Source organism: Staurois parvus, unplaced genomic scaffold, assembly GCF_062004578.1.
Source record: "Staurois parvus isolate SC_StPar_1 unplaced genomic scaffold, SC_StPar_1.0 ptg000437l, whole genome shotgun sequence".
In the NCBI taxonomy this organism is placed as follows: Eukaryota; Metazoa; Chordata; class Amphibia; order Anura; family Ranidae; genus Staurois; species Staurois parvus.
Genome location: NW_028318233.1, coordinates 2,059,512 through 2,080,681, shown reverse-complemented (window position 1 = coordinate 2,080,681; position 21,170 = coordinate 2,059,512). Strand labels below are relative to the sequence as shown.

General features: G+C 45.7%; 1 protein-coding gene across 1 annotated transcript in view; it reads right to left on the bottom strand.

Annotated features, from left to right (window-relative positions):
- Positions 1-1,313: 1,313 nt before the first annotated feature.
- Positions 1,314-21,170, bottom strand: part of LOC149454153 (uncharacterized) — a 35,898-nt gene continuing 16,041 nt past the window's right edge. Inside the window, exons 3-13 of the mRNA XM_089687788.1 lie at positions 9,617-9,806; positions 9,382-9,504; positions 7,253-7,279; positions 7,096-7,155; positions 6,849-6,992; positions 6,699-6,755; positions 6,509-6,604; positions 6,340-6,411; positions 3,332-3,466; positions 2,423-2,497; positions 1,314-1,486 (exon numbers count right to left, since the gene is read on the bottom strand). Coding sequence (XP_089543914.1) covers positions 1,356-1,486; positions 2,423-2,497; positions 3,332-3,466; positions 6,340-6,411; positions 6,509-6,604; positions 6,699-6,755; positions 6,849-6,992; positions 7,096-7,155; positions 7,253-7,279; positions 9,382-9,504; positions 9,617-9,806 — 1,110 coding nt within the window. The 3' untranslated portion in view covers positions 1,314-1,355. The remainder of the gene's footprint in view (positions 1,487-2,422; positions 2,498-3,331; positions 3,467-6,339; positions 6,412-6,508; positions 6,605-6,698; positions 6,756-6,848; positions 6,993-7,095; positions 7,156-7,252; positions 7,280-9,381; positions 9,505-9,616; positions 9,807-21,170) is intronic.

Sequence of the window (21,170 nt, the reverse complement as noted above, 5' to 3'; positions counted from 1 at the left end):
TTTGACCTGGTGGTGTGTCAAAGAGTTCTAGATGTTCCACATCAAACAAGTTCTCTGCCACATGTAGCAGTTGGGCATTGTCTGCTCTCAATTTGGCTGACCAAATTGAGCCAAGGATGCTCAGTGGACTCTGTGGGCAAGACTAACTTTCACAAAAATGGGGCAAAAAATATTGCAGCTTGCTTGCAAATTGTTGTCTAGCTTTGCTCTTTATGGGATGCTGATTTTAAAGAAGACTCCTGCATCAAACACTTGCCTCCCCCAGAGACTGACACTGCTGTCCAAATACGTTCCCTGGGCTACTACATTGACACACACTATAGAAGAAGTGTGTCAATAGCCAGGCCACCATGTGCAAAACCAGGCCACGACTTACAAACATTAAGCCTGCCAAGGAAAGCTAGAGACACCTAAAAGTTGTGAGAATAAGCAAAGGACTTTTGTTGTTTGGACTATCATTCTGCTTGACTTACTAGACCCAGACTAAGTTTGCTTTACACACCGTGTTACATCTAGCCTCGGAATTGGTTTGGGAGCATAGGATCTTACGCTGCCTGATTCTAGATGTGTGTGCCTATGGAATTTATGTGCCCAGTTGACACTTGTTCCTCACTTCATTCCCTTCCCACTTTCTGTTGACAAAACAATGATATGTGAATTAGCAACAAATTGGATCCAAGTGGTGTGTGTTGAGCAGAAAGTCAATTTGTCCCTTTTCTTTGCTGCGGGACATTGCATGTAAGTGGTCTCATCCATAACTGATAGTCCTTCCCAGAGCAGCTTTCAAGTCATGTGGCTTCTGTGTAATGCCAATCCCAATTACAAATGAGGTGAGGAGTAACATCTTGACAGAGTTGCCCACAGGATCCACCCACACATTATCTACTTGGTTGCACCTCCCCTTTTGCCAGTCTTCACAACTACACTCCACCAAGCTACCTTGAAGTCCCTGGATGGACTGAAGAGCTACTCCAAATGTAAACAATGTAACATGAATGGAGTGTTCTGTGTAAACTCTTGCGGCATTTCACAAACGGCAGCAAACTAAGATTGGGAGTAGCTGCAGACAGCAAGCAGTCAACTGCAATCTTTATATATCCGAGTTTAGGATTGAAGAAGCTGGTTTACCTCTTTGAAACATGCAATTCTAAAGCTGGACTTGCCAGACTTTGTTCAAGGTAAGCAAGATTGGCCACTGCAGCTGGAGCTAGCCGTGTACTGCAATGCTTTAGGGACATGCAGATCAGCTCCAACTGCAATGAAAATGATTGCCTACCTGCAAAGGCTAAAGAAGGCCACAGCACAGTCCACTGTCAAATATAAATAACATTTATTCATAAAAACATTTAAAAACATTAAAACTGACGAAAATAGGCCACAATGTCTGGCTGGTTCTCGGCTGGCCCCACCTCCAATGCCTGCTCCAGCGTCCCAATGCGCTCACACACCCAGCCCATGAGGCTTCTTATGGCTGGGTGGTTGAACACTGTAGAAAAAGTCAGAATAAATGCATTTGCTGCAATTAAAAAAGGAGACACTTGCTTCCACACAAACAACAGCATGCAATACTTGTCTAACTTTGTCAATTATCCTGAAAGCACTCTATGCTGTTTTCAACTTATCATTGGAACACAGAGCTTACATCTCTTGCCTGGGAGGATTTCATGGGCCAGGGAGGGAGTTTGGAATCCTTAGGCCTAGATTAGAGTGTTTGCTCACTGACTACAAATATATCTGTGGGCAACAGCAAAAAGGGCAATCTCATCAGTAAGGGCAACAGATGACTTTGCCACACCTATCTCCTCCACAGAGTTCCCAAAGACATCTATCCTAGATTTCTATTAGCTGCAGAGAGGGGAGGGGTGGGGCCCTACACACATGCACCTCAGCCAGAGCACAGAGCTGAGCAAATTCTGTGAGCCTATTGGAGCCTAGTGGCCCAACTCCCTCCACACAGGTCCAGAGATTCCTATAGAGCTGGCAGTGTGATTAACCAGGTGTGTCCTTGAAGGGAGGCAGTCCTTCTCCCAGGAAGCTGGATGTGTCAGCTGCATCTATTAGGAGTGATTCTTTAAGATAGTGGAGAGACCAGAGTGGAACAAACACTAGTTACTTGGGAAGCAGGTTTTGGATCACTGGAGTGTCAGGTTAGTGCTTGACTATTGTGTCATATTCTTTGTTTATTGCCCTTTCTTAATTAGAAAAACACTTTAATGTATGCCTATGTAGAACAACTCAGCTGTCAGGTCTAAGTGTGAATATTAAGCCCCTATCTGCCTGATGTGTTGTTTAGTGTGAATGTTTTATTTCTTTGTGGGGGGCATCCTATACACAGGACGAGGCCAAACAGTTTAGACAAGGGGGAGCTGATGCCTTCTACATACGTTACATGTGCATATGTGTAAACAGTTCAGAAACTGACCTTCTGGGATGTCAGCCTCTGCATCCAGTGGGGGCTGTAGCTCCCCCATAGCAGGTGGGGCATTGGGAAGTACAACTACATGAAGAGTAACAAAAAAAAGACACAAGAAAAAGTTGCGAGTCCTGACATTTGACAAACACATGGATGTTAAACAGTCACATAGTACAGGCCCCAGGTAGTAAGCCCTAGCCCTACCCAACATAGCAAAGTCCTCTTTCGGTTTGGGTTACTAAACTAGATGGCCAGAAGAGCTTAAGGCCAAATTCATTTGGCCACTTGTTGGCACCTACACTCCAGCAAGCTGCTCATATCCTACAATGCTAACATACTCTTTGGCTGTCCATTGACGATGTTTCAGATCACCTTAGGACGTAACCCAAAGGTCTCCCTTGCCAGTGGTGTGGTGCCAGCATTCCAATGTTGGAGAGGCTTGCTCTTGACAAGAGGAATTGGCTCACACACATCAGCTTAGCTACGCTTACACTACAGTAATAGTGGAAACACTCATTGGTCAGCCCTTGCAGCCATTCTCACTTTCCTTTCTGGGGTCTACAATAGAGTGACTTACATCATCCCAAAGCAAAGGTCACAGGTCGGCAGCAGACCTGAAGCTTCACAGGAAGACGTCACAAGGTCTAAGTCTTTGACAGTCTAGCTGTAAAAGGGCTTAGTCCATACAATATTCTCCTCCCCTATGCCAAAACACAAATGCCCCCTCAAGTGTTAACACATGCACACTGCAAGGTGGCATTTGTAGCTTGGAGCAGATTGGGAATCACTAGAAAAAATAAGTCTGGTGCCAGGCTTACCACCCTTTACCCAACACATCTCATGTGACACCCCCACACATAGACACTGTGTAAAAGCAAATATTGTAAAGTTGATCACATTCACACAAATGGGACATACCTGGGTCCTGGGGCTCAGGGGAACTGGAGGGGAGTTGGCCCTCCTCCAACGACTCCACCTCTTCCTCCTCCTCCTCCATCCATTGCCTCCTGTGGGCTCTGAAGTGCAGCCACTCCCTTTCTGAGTGCAAGGTGACTTGAAAAAAACACAAGCAAAAGAGCTCCACATGTCAGTATAATTCGAGGCTTTGTAAACTTAAGAGTTTACTACAAACACACACACTGTTAAAACCAAGCCTTACATTCTCTCAGACTTGAAGTACAAGGTGCAGACTAACTCCAGCTAAGTTTCGATAGTGTATGACCCTAGGGAGCCATGGATGTCCAAGAAAGTCGAACGTGAAATTCTGGCTCATGATTGTACAAATAGAAGAGGGTGCACTCATGAAAATGTACAAAGTCCAATCTTTATGTCGGATATTGTAAGGGGTTGTGGTGTTAACAGCCACTGTGCCCTTAGCTGCAACCTTTTCAAAGGTTGACACAAGGGAAAGGCCTTAACCCTTGGATATTCAAAGACACACAACTCAGAACACTTCCCAAACACTAATAGCCGAGAAGCTCCTCAGAGATAGGCTCTCCCACCCCTCTGCTAGTGGATTTTGGGGGCACATATCCTGTGTTGGATGGTCATTGTAAATTTGGTCAAAAGGCCAAAGTTTCTTGGCTTCATGCATTCGCAGCATGAAAGCCCCACTGCTTGGCATCCTCCTCAGGCTCTAAAAATACTGACCTGCTGCCAATTATCATCCCATGCTGTGCTAGAGAGCAGAACTTGGTCTCCGAAAGGTATGGATGTGTACAGGCCTACACATATTGAGCTAATAACTGCCTGGCCACTACACTAGAATCCACATTGGAAGCTGTATTCTCAAAACTGCTTGACCATGTGTGATAAGAAAGCAAGCAATATTACTTAAAGTCTTACTATACCCACAACAGTCCAAGCAGTGTAAATATGCAGTAAATCATCCTTGTTATACTCGCTGTGTAAACTAAGGGGTTAATACTCTGTCTTGTGTAAGAAGGCTGTTTGATCCTGTCTTCTCTGCCCCTCCTCTTGTTGAAATGACCAACTGATACAGACTGAATCCGTAATCACATGCACATGCTCAGTTTGCTGTGCATTGCTATACTTTTTGGGTGTTTGTTTGGGGAGGGTGCATGTGATCAGCACAGGGCCAATCAGCACTGTTCACATAGAGGGCCAGAAGATTCACACCATCCTAGAGCAGACAGACAAATACTCAAAGTTTAACAGAGCTCTGCTGAAGTCACAAGACTGCTCTAACTGCTGATGATAAAAGGCATTTAGCTTTTTTTATGGCCTTAAATACTTGCACTGCCATGTTCTGTTTTATTGCGGGAGACCAGACAGAGTGAATTCTGGGTACAGGGAGAGCAGATATAGTCAATGCAGGGTCTGCGTAGACCAGATAGAGTGAATGCAGGCTTCGGGGTTTAGTTACACTCTAAGCCTGACATACATAGATTAAAAGGGAAATCCAGCCCAAGATTTTTGGACTGTACCTCTCCTGTGGATTACAGAAGTGTAGTTCATTTGGCACTCCTGCGACACATTTTCAGGGGACAGCTGCATTCTATTCACTGAAGTCACACAGCATAGCCAGACTGGATCAAGATCCTGACTTTCAAGTCATGATATACTGCAGACTCCGGAGCAGCAACTGGATCAGCCTAGCCACGAATAACAAAGAGTTTAGCCTGCCAGTGCCTCCCCCTCCACAGCACAGTAAGTGCTGGGGGGTTGAGCTGACAGCAAACATGTGATTGCAGATGGCACAGTGTGCCTGAACTCCCAGAAACCCCCACCCCCTCCTGGTGCCTGTGTCCCCTCACCCACCCCCTTCTCATCCTGTAGCAGCCTTTGAAGTTGGGCTGCACAGGATGAGAGGTGTCACCTCTCCCCCCCGCTGCTTGTCACTTCCTCCCATCCTGCAAAGCCCCATGGGAGGAAGGTGACCCCCTGTGGCGGGAGTCACACCTCTCCTGGCCATACAGCCAGGAGAGGGATAGCCTCCCACCAGTGGGTTCAGAAGCAGGGCTGCCGTCCTGTCGCTGCGCGCCCCCCCGGCGGCTCTAGCACGGGTGCGAGGCTTCCCGCACCTGCACCCGCTGGAGACAAAGAGAGCAAGGCCCGTGTCAAGAGGGTGTGCCTCATTGCCTGGGCAACACAGCGCTGGGCTGGACGTTGCCAGGACAACAGGGAGCCGACGCAGGATTCTCCAGGGTGTTTTGTCTGCTGCGAAGCTGCTGGGAGGTCTGCGCTGAGGCGAGACCCCCGCAGCCACTCTGCATAATACTCTAGGGATACCAGGATTATTAGCCGCTGAACACTCTGCTAATACTCGGGGCTCAGGAGGAGTACCCGCTGCTACACTGCCTAATACTGTGAGGCCACGTGTTGCAGTGTGCTGTAGAAGTGGACCCTCTCCTGTGTGCTAAGTGTCACCCCCTGTTGTAGGCCGCTGTGAGCCAGGAAAACCCCTGCCGAAACTGTGAGTGTTTCTGCCCCTGTTTTCCCCCCTGTATGGAAGGGCTGTGAACTCTCCCTCCTTTCCCTTCCCTGCCTGGATTACAATTTAACAGAGACTCTAAGTTTGCCCTTCTTGGGGCCAAATTACAATATTTTGAGGAGCCATCCCTGCTCTTCCCCTGCCACGAGAACTTGGACGCTAACTTCATACCCAAATTGAGTGACTGTCCTAATTCAAGAAAGCATTGTGTGTTTATCATCTGCTCTGTGTGTTTGGTCCTGCCTACGCTCCATCACAGCGGAGTTACCACCCTTACAACCTAGGGGGGACAGATGAAGTATTGGACCAATGCTTCAACCACCTAGGTAAGTTGCAGTAGTGGAAACAAAAATAAGGCAGACTTAGATAAGAAACTACAGTCTGGCCAATATTAAGCAGTCAAATTAGCCTACAGCTATGGTCAGCATGATTGTACAGAAGGTAAATCACCAAACACATTGAAGGTACTTACAGTGGACCTGAGGGGGTGACCACTCCTCCCTCTGCTCTTCCTCCAGCTCACCCTCTTCCAATATGGCTGGAGCTACACAAACAACAAGAAAGAACAAAACCAACACATTGCAAACATCAAATTGACATAATGCACACAGAGAACAGGCAAGCACATCCAAGGCACTTACAGTGAGCTGGAGGTGAGGGGGCCTCCTGCTGTGGACTAAATTCTGGAGGTGGCTGGTGGGCCTCCTCCTCCTCCTCCGGAGAAAACCTTGCTTGAACTACACAAACAAGAAAGGACAACAATAACCCCTTTGAGAGAGCCAAGGACAACAAGGAACACAGAGAACAGACAAGCACATTCAATGAACTCACAGTGTGCCTCAGAAGAGGGATCCCCCTCCTCTCCCTCTTCTGACATGGCTGGTGGTGCTACATAAACAACAAGATAGAACAGAACACATTGCAGACATCAAAGTTACATGATGCACAGACAGAATAGGCAAGCACATCCAAGACACTTACAGTGAGCTGGAGGTGAGGGAGTCTCCGGCAGCACAGGCGACCGCGGAGACAGGGGTGGTGGTGGTGATGGTGGTGGTGGTGATGGTGGTGGTGGTGGTGCCACCGCCGCCTCCTCCTCCTCCACTGTGGGCAACCTTGCTGGTACTACACAAACAAGAAAGAAGAAGAAGAACAACAACAACCCCTTTGAGAGAGCCAAGGACAACAAGGAACACAGAGAACAGACAAGCACATTCAATGCACTTACAGTGAGCCTGAGAGGATGTGCCCTCCTCCTCCTCATCCCCCTCTTCCAACATAGCTGGTGCTACATAAACAACAAGATAGAACACAACAAACACATTGCACACATCAAAGTTACATAATGCACACAGAGAACAGCCAATCACATTCAAGGCACTTACATTGGCCCTCCTCTTCACTGTCTTGTTCTACAAAAAGAATAACACAGAATTGTAACATTACTAACCTAAAAACATGGCAGAAGTTTAGTCATTTCTCACAAACCTGTGTGCCAAAGCTAAGGCCACAGGGCTGAATGACAACTGTCCATTTCCTGGTGTCAGGCCACACATACAGGCACAATTGTGTTCGTGTCCCTAATTTGTTGTGTTTTGACTTTGGATGTACATCCACTGGGGCAGACTGCATCATTTTCCACAACTTTGTCCACCGCACTACAGCAGATAGCAAGTCATGGTAGGAGGATGATTTGTTAATCTTGTTGATCATGCATTTGCTATGCAATGACATGATCACAATGTCAATTTAGATATTAGGAACTCTTGGATGTCCTAATAGGATTGGACCACACTTATCACATGGTATTTGGACCAATCACAGCACCCTGGTCAATTTGATTGGCTGTAGACCATATATACCAGATCACCAAAAAGGCCACATGGCAGTAATGTAAGCAAGTCAAGACAATGTTAAACATTTCCGTTAGAATGATTCCCAATGTAAGGACAAGCCAAGATTCTGAAATTCCCCCATCCCCAAAATGAACCAGAAATCCCCCCAGATGTCTCCTCTCTATAATACTGTATTTATGTGTTAATGTGTTAATAATAACGTACTATGCATTGTAGAATATTTCTCATGTTCTGTCATTTTATGGGGCCTCACCAAATGAGATTGGCTGTACACCATGGAGTTGCATTTTAGTCCAAAATATTCCATAATTTGTATACTCTGCAACTTTCAAACAGCATACATAACATACAAATATTGTAATTTAATGGGTCAAAAGAAGTCCAATTCTGTCAAATGGATAAACAAAATGTTATGACTGCGATTTTGATGGGATATGTTTGTGAACATCTAAGCCATAATATTTTTAGGCATAAATCCTGTATCACAAACAAACAGCCATTGGGGATCAAATGACACCAAACACAGCTCTATTAGTGATTAACAAAAGGTTCTTGTCACAGTCCCCCTCCAGCCTGCTGTCCCTTCCTCCCCCCTTGCTCTCCTTTCATCATCCCCCCTCTCTTCCCCTTGCAGATTCCTAGGGTCCTGCACAAGCCTACATCAAAAGCTGTTCAGGAGGGGAGGAAACACCCACTGTGGTGCGGGTAGCACCTCTCCTCAGCAAAGTTGCCAAGGAGTCAGCTACCCCGCTTGGCCCGAATGGCACAGGCCGCCGGGGTGTCCCTGCATGCCCCCCGGTGGGCACAGCGCAGCCACGAGGCTTCCCACACTCTGCGGCCGCCAGAGACAAAGGCCATGCTCCCTGAGCGCGGCCCCAGTGAGCGGGGCGTGCCTTGTTGCCCTGGCGACCTGACGCTGGGCCGGCCATTGCCAGGACAACCGGGAAGCGTCCTGCTCTGGCTTAAGAAGACCGGAGCAGGACCCAGTCCACTGTTGGTCCCTGGTATGTCGCCATGAGCAGCTGTTGGGAAGTCTGAGCTGAGGCCAGACCTCCCCACCTCCAAGAACCCGCTGAGTACTCTGCTGATACCTGGGGGGCTAGAGGTGCTTGCTATCCGCTGTGTGCAAGGGTACTCCTGCCTGCTACCTGCTGTGTGCCCGAGGATACTCCTGCCTAAACCGTGAATGCCCCAATCCTCCTGTCTGAACTACCCCCCTGGATCCCCCGATTTTCCCTGCCTGTACTGTCCCGTGGAACTCGCATACATTTTTTGCCTGGATTGCCCCATTGAACCTCCCTATTACTTTTGCAGGAGCTGCCTGCTTGGATTAATATATGCTTGGGCCATCGCTACACAAATTGCCCTATCATGGGCTGAATTACAATTGTTTGGAGCTACTCCCCTCTCCTCCCCCATTTTGGGTGCCCGGATGCTAAATTCCTACCCTGATTGAGTGCTTTCCATATAACAATAACGCTTGGTGTGTTTAGCATCCTCCGTGTGTTCTGTCCTGCCTACGCTTCCGTCACAGTTATCATGTCATTTACAAGCAATGTGTGTGGCATTAATGTACAATTGACAGTCAGTGGAGATCAGTGTGGAGATGGCAACAATGGCAAAGTCATGAGGTCCAAGCTTCTAGAGCTTGTGCTTACCTTCCACAATGCGGAGTCTCCGCAGGGGATGCCCCGCCTGTGGTTGGAAGAAGTGGACGGTGGCTGTCCTCTTGTGAGGTTTTTTTGCCAAGCAGACCACCGCCTGGCGCCCATCAGCTGTGGCTAGAACAAGTCAACAAAGACAACATTATTGCCAAACAAATTCAGAATGAATGTAGCAAAACATTTTTCACAATACAAAACTGAAAGTAGACTTTTTAATAACTTGACTTACCAGAGATTCGGCGGGCAACCTTTTTCAAAAACTGCGGGTTGCGCCGCTTCACATCGCTCCAACTGTGCTGGATTTGCAGCACAGTGGAGCGGTGGTGGAATCTCTGCCACAGCCGATGCTTGATCTGGCGCACGATGGTCTGCTTGGCAAAATTCGAACAGCCACCGTCATACTTGCGTAACAGCAAAACCTGTGGGTGACAAGAAAAGGTCAAGAATTTAAATGTGAGAGGTTTGTGTAATCAAACATACCAAATATCAGACACAAAGCAGGGGATAATTGTCCCAAAAGGCAAGCTAAAACATGAACTATATCTACATGTGTGTGTGTATACACATACATACGTACATACAGTATAATTGTATTGTATTGTCATTTTCAATGCATTCTCACCTGAGCAATGCATAATTGTTGGTAGAATTGCATAATTGTTGGCAGAATTGCACAATTGTTGCAGCACTTCTAAAGTGTGCTCAAATGGTCTTTGAATACGCATTGTGCTCTTGTGTGCCATTCATTGTTAATGGCACCCCAAGTGTTGTTAGCAAACATGCATTTTGCTGCACATTTTGGCATTTAACAAATATGCTAGGCACGCACCTAAATGATAATTGAAAGAAAACACAACACTCCATGGGCACAAAAGGGCAATTTACGCTTGTTTGGACATTAGAATTCTCATTGTGGTGTATTTTGTAATCCACTTTGTTGGTGCTTTTTGGTCATTAGATATGTTTTGTAAAAGGTTGTTTGAAATTTGGATGTGCATGTTTGTCTTGTTTGAGCCTGTATTTTGGATTATTTTGTAACAGCATTTTTGTGTGTGTTCTGGCCACACATGCAAAATGCATGTCATTTTGGCTGGGACATTATTTGGTTAATTTTCACCACAAAGTTGAATGCAGATGTGCAGTTTGCCAAAGTATACGTACAAAACAACACCAAAAATTGATTCAAAAATACACTTTCCACAAATGCAAACACACATGCTTTGACCCCAAAAACACCTGTTAAAATCACCTGGGGCCAAGTGTGCACTCAAGTGCCTAAGGCAACACAGGTTGTGTTGTAGCCGTCTCTGCATTGGGTTTTGCGCTGTTTTTTGTTTCTTATGTATTTTTTGTGCCTTACTGTTTTCATTTTTGTTGCTATTCAGATGTAAAACGGCAAAACGAAGACAACATGAAATACGTTCTTGTCTGCAGTGTTTCCATTTAAGTATTTTGACAAAAACATGACACTTTTGGATTTCCAAAAAGGCTCTGACCTTTTCCCAAAAAACAAGCCATGTGAAAAAGCACATGTGTAAACATATCCCATAGGAAATCATCTTAAAGCGGAGCTCCATCCAAAAGGGGAAGTTCCGCTTTAAGGACTGCTCCCCCATTCCCCCTTAAGGATTGGCACCCTTGGGTAGCGGGTCCCCAAATTTGACAGATACACGCTCCTACTTCCAGTACAATCGCCTAGATGTTTAGAAACGGAAGGTATCCTCTCTCCTTGTAGTCTTTGGAAACATTTGACATGTGACCATTCATGAAGTGCAACTCTACTCGCACATGCACAGTGGGTAGCCGGCTGTGAAGCCGCAAGCTGTCACAGCTGGGTTCCCACAGTGAAGATGCCGTCCTCCTGGAACCCAGGACAGCCGGTGAAAGGAGCTGCGGGGGACACACCACAGGACCGAGGGAAAGGTGAGCGTCTGCTTTTTAAAAGTCAGCAGCTACCGTTTTTGTAGCTGATGACTGTTATTTTTTGATAGGTGGAGTGTAAATCCGCTTTAAATGTCCTGTACAGCATTTCTGACAAACGCGGCTTAAGATATGGTGTGGCCCTAGGGTCAATGTGTGTTTAGAAAACTTCCAAAATGCACATACAAAAACACTCCATCCAAATGCATGTTCCATTTCTATAGCATGTTAAACAGAAGAATAACGCACTTACATAATGTTAACATGCGCAAGTAAAAGTAGACAAAATCCACATCCTTTTATTCTGGCTTCACATACATGCATTGTGGTCTAACACCGCACTCCTGGGAAAATCACATGCAATTTGTGTGCGTTGCAATTAGAGACAAACATTTTGCACACCTCAAATTGCACCGCATCCGGGCCAAAAATGTGCAGGACCCTTTTTCAGGGTATGCACATGGGTGTGAATAGGCATGCGATCCAATTTGGCAAATCGCAATACACTTTGTGTACCAATTTTGGTGTGTTGGTAACTTCACCTAGAAAGCCGCAGCAGGTGGCATGAAGGGGTTGCGGTTGTGATGCGGTGCAGCGCTTGCACAGAAAACACTGCAAATTTCACATCGCATCTGTGTGACACCAGAATGTGCCAATATGTGGCTTGACAAAGCACAGTGGTCAGTGCAGATTATTTTCAATCCATGTTTTTTTACACTTTTCATTCACTGGTTTAACTCAGGTGATCGTTAATCCCAATTATCTCCAGAGATCACATGCAGCCCCTCAACCATCTACACAGATCTCTGGAAATCTATACAGATCTCCTTGAAAAAATGTCTCCTCTCTTCTTCGGAAAACAATTGTCCTCCACCTCATAAACAGGGGGACAGAGAAGACTTCTCCTTGTAACTAAAATCAGATTAATTATCTGTGCTTAATAAACATACACCAATACTGCAAATGCATTGTACTGTCCAAGGCATTGCATCTAACGCATTGCACACTAGAAATGTCAAATGCGTTAGTGTGTACAGTGCATGCGTGTAAAATGCTTTAGTCACACTGCAGTGTACAACGCATTGCACACTGTAATACACTGTACAATGTGATACCGTGTACACCCACACATTGTAGACTGTGATGCACTGTACTCTGTCATGCAGAATCCAGCAACGCATTGCACACTGTAATACCGTGTACACCCACACATTGTAGACTGTGATGCACTGTACTCTGTCATGCAGGATAGAGCAACGCATTGCACACTGTGATACCGTGTACACCCACACATTGTAGACTGTGATGCACTGTACACTGTCATGCAGGATAGAGCAACGCATTGCACACTGTGATACCGTGTACACCCACACATTGTAGACTGTGATGCACTGTACTCTGTCATGCAGGATAGAGCAACGCATTGCACACTGTGATACCGTGTACACCCACACATTGTAGACTGTGATGCACTGTACTCTGTCATGCAGGATAGAGCAACGCATTGCACACTGTGATACTGTGTACACCCACACATTGTAGACTGTGATGCACTGTACTCTGTCATGCAGAATCCAGCAACGCATTGCACACTGTGATACCGTGTACACCCACACATTGTAGACTGTGATGCACTGTACTCTGTCATGCAGGATAGAGCAACGCATTGCACACTGTGATACCGTGTACACCCACACATTGTAGACTGTGATGCACTGTACTCTGTCATGCAGAATCCAGCAACGCATTGCACACTGTGATACCGTGTACACCCACACATTGTAGACTGTGATGCACTGTACTCTGTCATGCAGGATAGAGCAACGCATTGCACACTGTGATACCGTGTACACCCACACATTGTAGACTGTGATACACTGTACTCTGTCATGCAGGATAGAGCAACGCATTGCACACTGTAATACCGTGTACACCCACACATTGTAGACTGTGATGCACTGTACTCTGTCATGCAGGATAGAGCAACGCATTGCACACTGTAATACCGTGTACACCCACACATTGTAGACTGTGATGCACTGTACTCTGTCATGCAGGATAGAGCAACGCATTGCACACTGTAATACCGTGTACACCCACACATTGTAGACTGTGATGCACTGTACTCTGTCATGCAGGATAGAGCAACGCATTGCACACTGTAATACCGTGTACACCCACACATTGTAGACCATGATGCACTGTACTCTGTCATGCAGGATAGAGCAACGCATTGCACACTGTAATACCGTGTACACCCACACATTGTAGACCGTGATGCACTGTACTCTGTCATGCAGGATAGAGCAACGCATTGCACACTGTAATACCGTGTACACCCACACATTGTAGACCGTGATGCACTGTACTCTGTCATGCAGGATAGAGCAACGCATTGCACACTGTAATACCGTGTACACCCACACATTGTAGACCGTGATGCACTGTACTCTGTCATGCAGGATAGAGCAACGCATTGCACACTGTGATACCGTGTACACCCACACATTGTAGACTGTGATGCACTGTACTCTGTCATGCAGGATAGAGCAACGCATTGCACACTGTGATACCGTGTACACCCACACATTGTAGACTGTAATGCACTGTACTCTGTCATGCAGGATAGAGCAACGCATTGCACACTGTGATACCGTGTACACCCACACATTGTAGACTGTAATGCACTGTACACTGTCATGCAGAATCCAGCAACGCATTGCACACTGTGATACGCTGTCCACTGTCATGCAGAATCCAGCAAAGCATTGCACACTGTAATACCATGTACACCAACACATTGTAGAATGTAATGCATTATACGCAGTATACATGTCCAGATATTCAAAGATTAGCCATGAAGGCCTAACTGGTTACCTATTGGGCGACCGCAGATAGCCGAATAACGCTACACTACATCCAGGCAGCTCTGGGAGGGCGTCATATGACATCCTGGCAGAACGCACTCTCCGTGATTGCTGTGTCCTAAGGACACAGCTGATCACGTGATGTGGTAAAGGCCAATCACAACGACGTTTTACCATGTGATCAACCACGTCCAATGACACGCTGATCACCGGGAAATGCATTTGCCAGGTCTTGGCTGCACTTTCCTCATGCTCTCAGAATGTTTGGAAAGTACTGCCAAGAACCAGCAGTTATCAGAGCAGGGGTCAGCACCGATGATCAGTGCCACCCAACAGTTCCGCCCACCTGTCACCAGCAGTGCCACCCACCAGTGCTGCCTCATCAACACACATCAGTGTTGCTAAATTACCAGTTTACCAAATGTTATAATATAAACAGACTTTTATTCATTATGAGCTATTTTGTTGTTTATCGAGCAAAAAGTAAAACTCACAGCAGCAAGTCAATACCACCCAAAGAAAGCTCTATTTGTGTAAAAAAAATGATCTAAATTTAAGATGGGTACAATGTGGCATGACCGCACAATTGTCATTCAAAGGGTAACAGTGCAGAAAGATGAAAATTGGCCGGGACAGGAAGGGGGTATGAGTACCCAGTAGGCAAGTGGTTAATATAATTGACCCATCAATACCCAGGAGCTAATGTACAGATAAGTAGCATGTGCACCAAGTGAGATTCTGCTAGGCCCCACCCACAAAATTGCAATTACCTGTCCCTCACATGTTAACATATTTGCAATGGCCATACTTACTTTACATATAAGGATCATCTCCTCAGTTGAGAACTGTGATCTTGCCATGTCCAAATGCCACTAGAGTTCTCAAAATATGTGACACAGGAAAACCACCAACCACTCCTCATCCACTGACACTCCCCACAACCACTTCCGGGTGCGCGCGCACGTGATGACGGACTTCTGGGAGGACAGCCGCTCGTGCGCCATGGGGTACACCTATGTGGCGCTTATTTGTATGCGATCGCGCAATTTTGTACTCTATTCGCGCATTTATATGATAGTTTTCGTGAATGTGTGTTACTTAGTGATTTGTTTACCTTGGCTAATATATATTGGTTTCCAAAGGCCAAAAATCAACACAGTGTGGACTATTTTATAACTGTAAATCGAATTGTAGAACAGCTGTAGCTGGCTGCACATTGAATGTGACGTATTCATTGGTACATAATATTGTGGTGCAAACTGGTTATTTTTTTTGTTTTTGAAAAAGCCAGTTTGCACCCACTTGCATATTCACACTCTTATATAATCTACTCAAATGTAGCTTGTAAGTATACAAAGTAACTATTAAGGTTGGTCATATATTGAACATAAAATAAACACAAACAACAGTCCAACTTTTATTAATCAAATATATCTTCATTTATTTGGTCAGCAGGAACAAGTAGGTATAGTCAATATCTTGGCGAGTCAAAAAGAATAGCATTGATGTGGCGAAAATGAAACACTCCTCCTCATAAGAGCTTACAATCTAAAGATACTTCTAATGAACTGTGTGTGCTCAGGTTATAGCAGGAAACAAAGGGGAAGATGAATCAAGTAACATTTTCATGCTCATAAGATTTACTTACACAATCACTTAGTATGAAGATCCATTCACAAAAAAGTCTACACATCAAAATATAAAGGAAACAAAGCATGTGCAAAAAAACCCTCACACCTCTACAAATCCCCTCCCACCTCTACAAATCCCCTCCCACCTCTACAAATCCCCTCCCACCTCTACAAATCCCCTCCCACCTCTACAAATCACCTACACATACATTTGTCAGCAGGTTTGTCAGTAAAATGCATTGGAGTCTAAATAAGCAAGCAAAATTAAAACAAGAGCAGATTTTAAACAAAACGATTGACATGTGTGAGGCTTTCAATGCAAAGAGAAAAAACACAATCATTGTGCAATAACACACAAACACTTTACAAGGCCAAAAATATGCAAACATTTCCAGCCCACTTCCAAACACAGCCTGAGTGGTGTCTGGGGCAATTCAGCACAAAATCTCTTCTTCCCCCAAACCACACCATGCAAGGACTTAGTCACAAACCACACGGCCTAGTAACAGGCCAAATCACTCCCTACTGCACATCTTTATATAAGCTAGGTTGTATTTGGAGCACGCCAAACAAGGCCCCACACCCAATGAAGCCACACCCACCACTGACCTTAAGTTGGTCGGTGAAAGTGTTTTCACCTGATGAATCCGCTTCCTACCTGCATTAACCCTTGGTATACAGGCCCCACAAATCAGAAAGAAATATACAGTGAAATGTACGTGTGCAGCATACCACAGAGCATTGAGCAGGGATGTGAAAGGGAACCCCAATTGGAACCTTTATTGCTACTATGGTCACAATTCCCTCCAGATTCTCGCATGAGTTAAGACAGTCACATGACCACATCTTGTATGCAATACTGAAAATGACAAATCGATTTGACTAGTATGGTGAATTTCCCATCAATTGGTAAAACACTCCAGAAATCAAACATCACCAAACATTACACTCTGGGCAAAGCGGATTTACAAATCATGCGACTTACAGTAATGTTAACCATTTCAATGCAATTTTCAAAGACATCTGACACAGATCTCTATGCAAATTGCCACTAAAGTAGAACATGTACTACTTAAGAAATCAGTGTTTGAAACGCACCCATATGGTCGCTCTAATACAGTGTTTCTCAACTCCAGTCCTCATGGACCCCCAACAGGTCATGTTTTCAGGATTTCCCTCAGATGAAACAGCTGTGGTAATTACTAAGGCAGTGAAACTGATCAAATCACCTGTGCAAAATAATGGAAATCCTGAAAACATGACCTGTTGGGGGTCCATGAGGACTGGAGTTGAGAAACACTGCTCTAATAGCAGACAATAGGGTGCGACTTTGCAGACGATTTACAACTTGCATGTTGTGCAAATCACATGCCAAGTCTCACTCAATGTGCACGCTATTGTAGCGTTCATATTGTTGTGGTTCAAACTTGGTCGGAGCCGCAAGTAATAATAGAGTAATGAATACACTACTTTTCATGCAATTTGCTGAGAGATCGGTGTCGGATGTCTTGCAAATTGCACTTGAAATCACCATGTACCCCGACTTTGAAATCATGCAACTTTTATGCAAGTCACATGATGTGACTGTGGTGTCAATAACACCACTTAGAAATCTGCTTTAATGTGACCGGGTGGCCCCCAGTAACATTGTTTGGGATTGCCATGCAATTGGCATGACAGGCGACTTGCAAATCGTAGACCAAGTCGCACTCTATTGGCCACTGTAGGCTCTGTTCACATCCAATTGGATTGTGAACTTGTGCAACTTCACTGTAAGTTGGGCAATTGCCGCATTGGATTAGATGTGACAGTGGTGTTGGCCCCCAGTAACATTGTGTGCAATTTGCCATGCAAAGGGCAAGTTGCTGGCCATGCCAATCGCATGACAAGTCGCATCCAGGGTGTGCAATTTCAGGTGCGATTTGTGCATTGACATCGTGCCTGATATTGGATATAATGAATGTGAATGTGAGTGTATTAACATACGCCATTTGTTGCAGCGAGAGTTCAAAGGTATTTGAGAATTGTGGCCATTTATTAGCAATTTAACATCTAGACTCAAATAGAAATCGCAATGCTATACACAACTGAAAACACAACTAGTTAGCAATTCTCTAGAAAACACAGTAAAATTGGCAACTTAAAGAGTCATTTTCAATTGCATATAGTGTGAGCGAAGCAGGAAAATCAACAAAGGAAATAAATCTTTGAAGGCGTGCGGTACCTGCCTGCTGGGATAAGGGTCTGCTATGCATTTGGGGGAAAAATGCACGCCAGGATTTGTGACAAGTTTGATGTGTGGATTCACCAACCAAGTCTTTTCTCTCTCGCTCACTCTTCTTTGTCTCACTGGCTCGCTCTTCTCTCTCGCTCACTCTTCTGTATGTCTCTCTTTATCACTCTTCAGTATGTTTTTCTCGCTCACTCTTCTTCGTCTCACTGGCTCGCTCTTCTCTCTCTCTGTCAGCTCTTTGCTTGCCAAATCCTTCACAAAAGTGGGTGGAGTGTAAACCATCATTATCAAATCTATTAGTGATTCAGGCCCTTATCTTATACCATTGTATGACATTCACATAAGGTGCAGCTTTGAAGGTGTTTCAACAGACAAGGCCTCATTCTAATTCACATTTTAGGGATCATTTAGACAGAAAGCAAAGATGTTGCCAGAACATCTATTTGAAGACAGCCACACACGGAGATCATGCTACTTCCTTGCCGTGGTTGGGATTCAAACCGACAACCCTAGAGTTGTGAGGCAGTAGTGCTAACCACTAACCCACGGAGCTACATTGCTAATCCAGCCTGTATTTCTGTGCTGTGAATCAATCTTAGGTCCCTGGGCATGGTCAGTATAACTAGCCAGATATCTCCAATGTGACACAAATGTTGTGCTATGTTGCCAATTCAGATGTATGTTGGTTCTATGTATCCCAATACAAAGGATTGCAATACTAATACAGGCGTACCTCGGTTTACCAACGCCTCAGGGAACGTCATATTTGGGGTACAAATGCCAAACCATTTCAGTTCATTGTTCTGTTTACAAATGTTTGAATAATTTGGTATGGGCATGTGGCCTGGTATGGTTCAGGAGGGGGGGAGGCGCTTGCTCGTCGTCCCCCCTTTCCTGACCTGCTGGGCTGCATGCTCGGATAAGTAAGTGTTATGGATTTTGGGGGGTACCCCATGCTGTTTTTTATTTAATTTCAGCGTGGAGTTACCCCTTAACATCCATACGAGACCCGAAGGGCTTAGTATGGATGGGAGGGGGGACCCCACGCCAGTTATTTAAAGAACTGTTTATAAATCACTGCAATACTTTGACATTCAACTGTCAGTGGGGAACTCCGCCGACAGCTGAAACATGAGCGCTGCCTTGGTTTTCACTACTAAAACGCCGCATGAGTTGATAACATATCATGCGGGATTGTAGGAGCGACAGCCATGAGTTAATGTTTCAGCTGTCAGCGGGGTTCCCCACTGACAGCTGAATGTAAAATAATTCCCTTTATTGCAGAAATAATAACAAGAAAGCGTGGGGTCCCCCCTCCCATCCGTACCAAGCCCTTCGGATCTGGTATGGATATTGAGGGGGAACTCCACGCTGAAATTTAAAAAAAACAGCGTGGGTCCCCCTCAATATCCATACCAGACCCTTATCCGAGCATGCAGCCCGGCAGGTCAGGAAAGGAGGGGGACGAGCGAGCGCCCCCCCCCCCTCCTGAACCATACCAGGCCACATGCCCTCAACATGGGGGGGTGCTTTGGGGCAGGGGGGCTCCCCCCCCAAAGCACCTTGTCCCCATGTTGATGAGGACAAGGGCCTCTTCCCCACAACCCTGGCCGGTGGTTGTGGGGGTCTGCGGGCGGGGGGCTTATCAGAATCTGGAAGCCCCCTTTAACAAGGGGGCCCCCAGATCCCGGCCCCCCCCCCCTACGTGAAGGAGTCTGCGGTAGATGCTCCCGCAGACTCCTTCACAAAAAAAAAAGTGTGGTGTAAATAAAACACAGTACAGGGTCTTTGACAAGTCCTTTATTAAAACAATGTCCCCCGAAGTAGATCCAACGTCAATCACGGCGGCAGGGACCCGAAAAAAAAAAAGGTTCCGCTCCCGTCCGAGGCTTCCAGCCTTGTGAAGAAAAGGCTAGATGACAGTTCTTATATAGGTATGGGGCGGGGCCAGCCGGGGACTGCAAGCATGTGACATGGGGCGGGTCACTCGGATGATGTCCCCGGCTTCGGGGGACATTGTTTTAATAAAGGACTTGTCAAAGACCCTGTACTGTGTTTTTTTTACACCACACTTTTTTTTTTGTGAAGGAGTCTGCGGGAGCATCTACCGCAGACTCGTTCACGTAGGGGGGGGCCGGGATCTGGGGGTTAAAGGGGGCTTCCAGATTCTGATAAGCCCCCCGCCCGCAGACCCCCACAACCACCGGCCAGGGTTGTGGGGAAGAGGCCCTTGTCCTCATCAACATGGGGACAAGGTGCTTTGGGGGGGGAGCCCCCCCTGCCTCAAAGCACCCCCCCCATGTTGAGGGCATGTGGCCTGGTATGGTTCAGGAGGGGGGGGCGCTCACTCGTCCCCCCCCTTTCCTGACCTGCCGGGCTGCATGCTCGGATAAGGGTCTGGTATGGATATTGAGGGGGACCCCACGCTGTTTTTTTTTTAAAATTTCAGCGTGGAGTTCCCCCTTAATATCCATACCAGATCCGAAGGGCTTGGTAAGGATGAGAGGGGGGACCCACGCTGTATTTTTTTTTTTTTTTTTTATTGTGGACCTTTATTTTTACATTCAGCTGTCAAAATAAATATTATCTAGACCTTTGAAATAAGTAAAATCATTACAGAAATAATTATAAAGGATAAGAAACAAAAATAGAATCACTAGAACTAAGGAAATCTAGTTAGATTACATGAAGATATGCCGAGTGCTGTTTATTAAACACAATAGACGCGAGCGAGTGCCGGCTCTCAGAGGAATCCACAATCAGATTCACTATTAGTCAGTGGCTAAAAAGCAAACGCCCATGGCAGAAGTCTAAAATGTGTTCTGCACATGCTCAGTTGTATCTGCCAAAGACACTGCACGGGCGTCTAGATTTTTACTGTGTCGATTTCCTTCAAAAAAACGATTTTTAACACATTCTTAATTTTTTTTGAAATAGCAGATATTGTTTAAAGTGAAGTCCTGATATTTGGCAAAGCAAATTTCTAAGTGAACATGTCTCTGCAGTGATTTTTCATGGTTTTAGACTTGCTTCTTAGCAAGTCTGTTTTGTGAGTCTGATTTCGGGCGTGTGTCTCTTTGTGAATTAGATTGGGCATCTGCTTATGGGCTCTGGTCAATAGTGAATTAGGTT